Consider the following 9,364-nt stretch of genomic DNA (forward strand, 5'->3'; position numbering starts at 1 on the left):
ATCAATGCCATGGTAGTTTATACATCAATGCCATGGCAGTATATACATCAATGCCATGGTAGTATATACATCAATGCCATGGTAGTTTATACATCAATGCCATGGTAGTATATACATCAATGCCATGGTAGTATATACATCAATGCCATGGTAGTTTATACATCAATGCCATGGTAGTATATACATCAATGCCATGGTAGTATATACATCAATGCCATGGTAGTTTATACATCAATGCCATGGTAGTATATACATCAATGCCATGGTAGTATATATACACATCCATGTAACTGCCAAAGTGCTGATTGTGCTAGTTTTGCCTGTGGTTCATGCCATGCTCTGCAATGTACAAGCTATATGACAGCAGCCTGTAAATAAACAAGTCTTAACCAGACATTCAGTGATTGACATCATGAGCATTGACCGATGCAATTTGGATACGATGACACGCATCAACTACATCAGCGAGGCTGACCACCCGATCCCGTTAGTCGCCTCATATAATAAACATGACCAATTATAACCCGGATCTTTAAGGGCATAAAGGCATGGGATTCTGAAGACCAACTCTAACCTGCATCTTTGCAGGGCCACCATTGTCAGAATACAAGTTTGTCTGAATCCAGGGATAGGAATGTGTTTTGCCACAAGGAACTTGCAATGATGGTAAGGTAGGTGTGCCCCTTTGAATTTAAATTGGCCAACAAGAATATTATTGATCCATCTTCATATCCGGTGAATGTGATTTCAACATGAGCTAGATAATAAGCAGTTGGGATCTGGAAAGTCTGCCTACTTCTTTATCACTGAGATTTACAAGATCCTGTCCATTTACTGCAACCCACATCTATTTCATGAATCCTACTGTGCATAGAGCATGTGTATGTATCCATTACATCAGTTGGAACACATTACTTTCCTGAAGAATATTCATCACTGGATTAATTATATCATACACATTTTCAAAAGGTGTTTCTTTTAAATATGCTAAGTGTGTCCTTTCGGAACTTAGCCAGGCCCTTACACTAACAGTGCCTTTAGCACTGTAACTCAATAACTTTAGAAAACTGTAATGTGATTCAAACTCAACCAGACTTGTCACTACTGTCTGAACCTGATCCAAACTCAACCAGACTTGTCACTACTGTCTGAACCTGATCCAAACTCAACCAGACTTGTCACTACTGTCTGAACCTTGATCCAAACTCAACCAGACTTGTCACTACTGTCTGAACCTGATCCAAACTCAACCAGACATGTCACTACTGTCTGAACCTTGATCCAAACTCAACCAGACTTGCCACTACTGTTTGAACCTTGATCCAAACTCAACCAGACTTGTCACTACTGTCTGAACCTTGATCCAAACTCAACCAGACTTGCCACTACTGTCTGAACCTCGATCCAAACTCAACCAGACTTGCCACTACTGTCTGAACCTTGATCCAAACTCAACCAGACTTGCCACTACTGTCTGAACCTCGATCCAAACTCAACCAGACTTGCCACTACTGTCTGAACCTTGATCCAAACTCAACCAGACTTGCCACTACTGTCTGAACCTTGATCCAAACTCAACCAGACATGCCACTACTGTCTGAACCTTGATCCAAACTCAACCAGACTTGCCACTACTGTCTGAACCTCGATCCAAACTCAACCAGACTTGCCACTACTGTCTGAACCTTGATCCAAACTCAACCAGACTTGCCACTACTGTCTGAACCTTGATCCAAACTCAACCAGACATGCCACTACTGTCACCTGTCTGTGAGAGTAATGTCACCAACAATGATACAGCACAATACAAAAGGTAACCTCACACTACCACAAACAATTTTTCAAAGAACTGTCCCAGTCTATGCTTCCAGGGATAAACACTTGTTGCTACATTTACCTGAGATATAGATGATGACCATTAGCAAATATTACAGGTATTATCAATTCCCAGCAATAATAACAGGTAGCATTAATACCTAGCAAATACAATAGGTATCTTGAATACCAAGCAATTTGACATGAAAGTACCCTGATAGACCATGTTTGTTCCCAAATATTATATGTATCTGGGATACCAAGCATACCAGTATTATCAAGACCTAGCAGATATTACAGGTATTATTCATACCAAGCGATATTCCAGGTATTTATTATACCTTGCAGATATTACAGATATTATTAATACCCAGCAGATATAACATCAATTTTACCTAGCAGATAGCATAGAACTGGATAACTTCTCATCCAAGATATACAGAGTAGGTACATATACTGGATCATTTCTCTCCCAATACATATCACTCCATGTCAAATTGCCAGACTTATGAGCTACTTTCCTAAAGACATTTTCATGTCATATGATGTTTTTCATTTTCCCAAAGTCCTGTATTTCTCTTTCACAAGTAAACATAAGTGTATAATAATCTGTTTAACGAACAACACAATCCATGAATTTACTCCCACTTTCACAATAAATTACTTGTCTTCACTTACACCATAAAATATAAATAACTAGTAATCTACTAAGACCACAAATGACTAGTTGTCAACCAAAATCATCTATGGCAAGTCGACACATGACTAGTTGACAACCAACATCATCTATGGCAAGTCGACACATGACTAGTTGTCAACCAACATCATCTATGGCAAGTCGACACATGACTAGTTGTCAACCAACATCATCTATGCCAAGTCAACACATGACTAGTTGTCAACCAACATCATCTATGCCAAGTCAACACATGACAAGTTGTCCACCAACATCATCTATGACAAATGGACACATGACAAGTTGTCCACCAGCATCATCTATGACAAATGGACACATGACAAGTTGTCCACCAGCATCATCTATGACAAATCGACACATGACAAGTTGTCCACCAGCATCATTAATGCCTTGTAATCTACTTACACCATAAAAAACAATTCGTCCACTTACACCACAAATGTCCGCTCCACAAACATCACTTACAACATCGTCTACTACAAACATGACTATTCGTCTAATAACACATAACTTATCAAACAAGTGCCAGGCTGTCTTTTCATCTGTGACATACTTCTAAGGAGTATACAGCATCTTTAAGTAATGAGTAAAAAACCCAGCAAGAATTAGTTAATGATCATTTTGTAGACACTGCAGACTTTACAACCCAAACTTTAGAGCCTGGAGTGAAGCATAATTGTACTTTCTGAAGATGAGATCAAGGAAGGACAGATAACTTACACCAGTCTCTCTCCAATTAGTCTCTACCTAATTCTTGATGATGTCATGATACTGCTGTCATGAAGCAGCAATATTATTAATTTCAAACACTTGATGCCTTGACATTGATGACTTTCCTGGCTCTGGTGCTGCAACCTATTTATGTCTTTTCCCATGGGCGAGACCCAAGACAGAGGAAATTGTTTGGTCACAAGATTTGCCACTGTAACTGTATTGGTCTTCAGTTACAGAATTTGAAAATACAATGCACCATGTCACTTTACACGAACTAAGTAAGAAGTTCAGGTGTGTCGAAATAACAGTCTTGAGAAGTCTGTGAAGTTTAAAATCTCGTGTGCGCCCGATCCAAAGTCTTTTCGTTAACGACTGTCGCATTTATCGGTGACAAATTAAATATATGTATAACTGTCAAGTAAAATATAAAGAAACGGACGTTTCTCGAATATTCTGTTATTGTGAGTGCCTAATCAGACTAAATTATGCAAGAAAGTTTTTAAAATCATTTTACACGCTTAAAAAGATGAGCGAAATGCGCGACGTAGGTAAAAAGAAGACAAGTGTATGTCTATATACCGTCGATGGGCGTCCATTTAAAAAATATATTAATTATTTTTAAATTTGAAGGATCTATTTCAAAATGTGGTGATGGGGAGTACAGGGAGGGAAGGCGCAATTTATAAACGAACCAAATATTTTAGCAAAAGATATCACGGGCGCATGCGCAAATGTACACTTTTGCAAATTTGGCGTCAAGACATGCGCATCTCCGAGGCGCATTCAGACCCGTCTGATCAGCTCAAGTTCACGTGTCATTACAGCGAGGGTGCCATCTTGAAAGCGACATTCGTATATATGAAAACACCCAATGTCAGTCTGTCCTAGACAGTAGCGTCGACAAATAATGTCATAATTATTCTAGATCCGAGATACATCTTGATAATAAAGTCTCTTTGATAAAAAGTGTCTTGTGTTCAAGGAGCGCTGACACACCTCGAGATCCTAATAGCCCTGTACCCTTACATCACTGCATAGAAATGAGTGTAATTGTGGATCCTATGCAAGGTAAATGTGAGCTATCTAGCCCCGCGCCACAATAACCCTAAAATATGAGACACCTAGTGCACAGCGGTGACATGCAGACATGCACAGATAATGCAGACGCTACAACCCAACGCTTTTTCTTCAAAAAACAGAATTCACATCCAGCCTCCAACCGCCAAGGTAGAGGACAGACATTGAGAGGGAAGTAACATAAATTATCGCCCGTGAAAATTCGAGTGAAAAATGGAGAAAAATATTCTCAAATCAGGATGATATGGTAACAGTATGCATTAAAATTTAGGCGGGGCGCGCCATATCATTTAGAAGCGCCGAGAAATTTGAATAACTAACGAAGACAACATACCTACTGCCCAGACGGTGTGATCTGCATCGTCTGTCTTGACTAGAAGTCCACGTGACGGCCATCCTAGATGAACCACTACCTGCAGATAACTTCAACTGTCTCCATCTCAATTCCAGACTAAGAAACACATGTCTTCCATAGATGTAAAAACCATAACGAACTCTCTCTGCATAATAGCTCCATGCTCATAAACAGGCAGCCCCGGTCACACTAAAGACCTAACGTTCTTCTGCACCAGAATTTGGCGGTTTAGAAATGCAATGGGCATATACAGCTAGGTCGTCTGCGCATGCGCCCGCCTAGCGTCTCTGCAGTCTCACAAGATGTACACTAGGTATGTGTCCCCTGTCCTATCACAGTGCACACACCCACAATGTCAAAAAGTGCAGAAAATCCACCCCTCGAGGTCGCCTCATTACAAGCGAGGCGCATCTGATGCAAGTACTTCACCATGCCGACACACCTACGAGGACGCCATTACAAGCAAGACTCAGTGTCAGGTAGTTATTCATACCACAACTCACATGGCCACATTTAAAAATCCACAAACCATTATGAATAATTCAAAATCCAAACAAAATGGATACAGATAGACCTCCAAATGAATATTTTCGCAACGCGCCATCAAGAAAGGGGTAACAGCCAGACACAAGACATGCAGAAGACTCTACATACAGCCTCCCTCCTCGAAAGACCAACAATCCGCCATACTGTCTGAAACCACGCTTGCTCACCCTATGTCAAGCCTGCACACTGAACACGTCACTCAACTGAAAAATTTCATTCAATTTTATGTCTGAAAACTTTGAATAGGAGATTTAGAACCAATCTACAGCAGCATGTCTGAAGCGAGACACAGGTTTTGCCAGCAAGGGGACGCGATTCAGGCGGGAAGTGCTACGACATGGTGTATCTGACGCAGATAGGCAAGGTTCAAGTTTGAGCAAGGAGAAAAAAAAGGGCTGCGAATAATGTCTGACCTCTCAGATCACAGGCAGACGGCATGCCGAAATCACAGAGGTGTCTGTCTGGCCGATATTAAAAAGAGGCAAAGGAACGACACCCCCTGCGCAGTTTAAATATCTGGCGCATGAGTATGTCATGGAGTAAATGCATTTGCAGATAAATGCTGAGTAGCATGCTATATCACAGACAACCTGACCCACGTCTGGTGCATGCACTAACCCGGCTTAATCACCCCAACGCTTGTCGGTATACTTACCTTGAAAAGAGCGCACAAAATCACTTGAGACGTTTCAAAAGTCTCAAAAAGCGCTGAGAAAGGAGAAGTAGTGAGGTCAGTCCAACATGTTGTGCTAGTCCGGGCTGTGGGGCCACTTTGCATAAGTCTAGCCACGGGCTTGCTTCGCTCATCATCCCTTCCCGCCATTTCTAAAGATCCAACAAAGTGCAGACGATCACTTTTTGCGTGATAAGTCCACTAGTGACACAACATCCAGACTGAAATACCTCCATGTCCTGGAAAGATTTCCTCTCTCTGATGGCGGAGTCTGCCATTGAGTGAGTCGCATGGCTGGCAGAAGAGGTCAGCCCAATAGGAAGTAACCAGTAGCATAGCGTCTATTCTCCTAACACGTGACTTCTCTCACCCACTATGGACTTCTCCCTTCCATCTGGCCCCAGCCTAGCCCGAGCCAAATCGGGACGAGACGCGTTTATATTCTCATCCCCAACACAAAAATGCCTATAAGTCCTCGACTGACTGCCGAGGAGGTCACACAGCTAGGCATTATCTAACACGAGACAACGGCAGTGGGAAATACCCCATACTCACAGTCACAAGCCTGTCACAACCATCGGGGGGAGTATCTTGCCTCATGTAAAATGTAAGAATCCACAAAATATGTTTAGTCGTTATCTGACAAAGAGTGGTTGGCTGACCTGCAGGGCCCCAGTAACCTTGACTGCACCATGTCACAGTACTGAACCGTCTGACTATTGTAAACTCACCCAGCCAGCCAGCCAGCCAGCCAGCCTGCCAGCCAGCCAGCCAGCCAGCAGAGTCAAGCTGCCCACAGTGTGGTGGTGGGTAACTCCCAATTTACACCAGGTACATTCTCAGTCCCCACCACAGATCTCACTCGGAGTACCAGGGATGTATGTGTTTTGTGTGCTAGACACTGTCAGTATAACATGTGGGAGGCTGAGGACGAGGATGGAGGACCAGGAGAAAGGAAGGGACATGTCTTCTCTGAAATTCATTGATCTGCCTCAGTCTGTTCCCTGACGCAGCTAATACAAGAGGACACAGTGTGAGAGGAGACACACGAGAGAAGCCTGCTTGCTAGTATATAGAACATGACCTTAATCTAGGTCAGCCATGCCATGTCAGCCTATGTAAGCATTGCGTAGCTACCCTGTGACACTGTGGTATCAGCCAGCCAACTGACCTGCCATGCAGGGTGAGCCAGTTAGCAAGAACAAGAGAGGCGGGCGAGCTACCGACACACGGCTCCAGCCGCTGCAGGGCTGAGTGGAGAGATCTTAGGACGAAGAGAAGGATCTCTTTGACACTCGGCACAGGTGTTTAATATGGAATCGTGAACTTGTAGGATTTGAATCTCTGGACCCATTTAAAGAAACTGGTGTCAAAAAATATTCCAGTCTCAATTTGGAGGTAACAAGGACCAGCCTCACCAACATGCTTGAAAAACAGAAATAGGACGACTCGACTCAACATTGTACAACTCTGATTGGCAGTTGCTATGGAGATAGTCAATCCCACTGGTTGACCTCCAACCTCTACGCTATAATACACCAGTGCTTGTGTGATGGCTGAGTCACAGTAAAATTACCTGCAAGGTTTAACGGTAATCTTGGTCTTGATCCAGTGTGTGGGGTGGGAGCCCTGTCACAGGAGCATCCCCCTCTGTACTCGCACTGCCCATACGGAGCAGTAAGTGTTGCTTCATTCTCCTACAAGGCCAGCTGGCCTCAATTACCAACTTCAGTTAAAAACATTCAGATTTAAGAACTTATTTCTCATAGATTCAGATCATAACATTAATGGCTGTTTCAATTAGCTACTTTCACTTAATTTAAAAACATTCAGATTTAAGAACTATTTTTTATATATTCAGTGCATAGTATTAATACCTGGTCTCAATTAGCAACTTTCATTTAATTTATAAACATTCAGATATAAGAACTTACTTCTGATATATTCAGATCATAGTACTAATACCTGGTCTCAATTAGCAACTTTCACTTAATTTATAAACATTCAGATATAAGAACTTACTTCTGATATATTCAGATCATAGTACTAATACCTGGTCTCAATTAGCAACTTTCACTTAATTTATAAACATTCAGATATAAGAACTTACTTCTGATATATTCAGATCAAAGTATTAATACCTGGTCTCAATTAGCAACTTTCACTTAATTTATAAACATTCAGAATTTTTAACTTACTTCTGATATATACAGATCAAAGTGTTAATACCTGGTCTCAATTAGCAACTTTCACTTTATCTTAAAAAAGTCATATTTAATAATATCTGATAGATTCAGATCACAACATTCATGACAGGTCTCCAATAGCTACTTTCACTTAATCTGAAAACATTCAGACTTAAGGACTTATTTCTGGTATATTCAGATCATAGTATAAATGGCTGTTTCAATTAGCCATGTTTACTTAATTTTAAAACATTCAGTTTGGAGAGCTTATGATATCTTCAGATCAAAATATTAACATGGTTCAAACTGATATGCGACAATAAAATTCAAGGCTTTCAACTGTCATTTTCAAGGCTGTTTAATTTGGGTTATAAGCCTCAGTCTGTCAATATTTACTTCCAATCCAGCACACCATATATAAGTCATAAGACCTATGAACATAGGTATGCAGTGTTAGCATCACAAATTTTCCAACAAGATTTATTTTCACAACAAACAAATACAATAAATTAAGCCATAAATTTTGATACTTTTAAAAACAAGTACATGATATGTAATTTTGGATGATTCAAGGCTTTTCAGGCTATATTGGTAATTTCCAAGGCTTTTCAAGGCTGACTAAAAATCAAAGCTTTTCAAGTGGGGCCTTCGAAATTCAAGGTCTTTCCAAGCCTGTACAAACCTTGAGTAATTGCTGGTCTCAATTAGCAACTTTCACTTAATCTAAAAACATTCAGATTTAAGGACGTATTTCTGGTATATTTAGATCATAACATTAGTGCCAAGTCTCAATTAGCAAACTTTTTACTTTACTCAAAAACATTCAGATTTAGAACTTATTTCTGATACATTCAGATCATAGTATCAATACTTGGTCTCAAAAAGTTACTTTCACTTATTTCTAAAATCATTCAGATTTAAGGACGTATTTCTGGTATATTAACATCACAGTATTAATGCCAAGTCTCATTTAGCAACTTTCACTTTATTTAAAATCATTCAGATTTAGAACTTATTTCTGATACATTCAGATCATAGTATCAATACTTGATCTCAAAAAGTTACTTTCACTTATTTTTAAAAAATATATTCAGATTGAAAGACTTATGTCGGATATATTAACATCACAGTATTAATGCCAGGTCTCAATTAGCAACTTTAACTTTATTCAAAAACATTCAGATTTAGAACTTATTTCTGATATAATCAGATCAAAGTATTAATACCTTGTCTCTATAATCAACTTTCAATTATTTTCTTACCATATTCAGATTCTATTTTAAGATCAGTTAACAATCTTC

General features: G+C 40.1%; 1 protein-coding gene across 1 annotated transcript in view; it reads right to left on the reverse strand.

The window, feature by feature from the left end:
- The window catches only part of LOC139458324 (uncharacterized), a 71,142-nt gene extending 64,701 nt beyond the window's left edge, over positions 1-6,441 (reverse strand). Inside the window, exon 1 of the mRNA XM_071239712.1 lies at positions 5,860-6,441. Within this exon, the coding sequence (XP_071095813.1) occupies positions 5,860-6,027 (168 nt within the window). The 5' untranslated portion in view covers positions 6,028-6,441. The remainder of the gene's footprint in view (positions 1-5,859) is intronic.
- Positions 6,442-9,364: the final 2,923 nt, after the last annotated feature.

This window comes from Haliotis cracherodii, unplaced genomic scaffold (genome assembly GCF_022045235.1).
Source record: "Haliotis cracherodii isolate W230 unplaced genomic scaffold, xgHalCrac1.p SCAF_12, whole genome shotgun sequence".
In the NCBI taxonomy this organism is placed as follows: Eukaryota; Metazoa; Mollusca; class Gastropoda; order Lepetellida; family Haliotidae; genus Haliotis; species Haliotis cracherodii.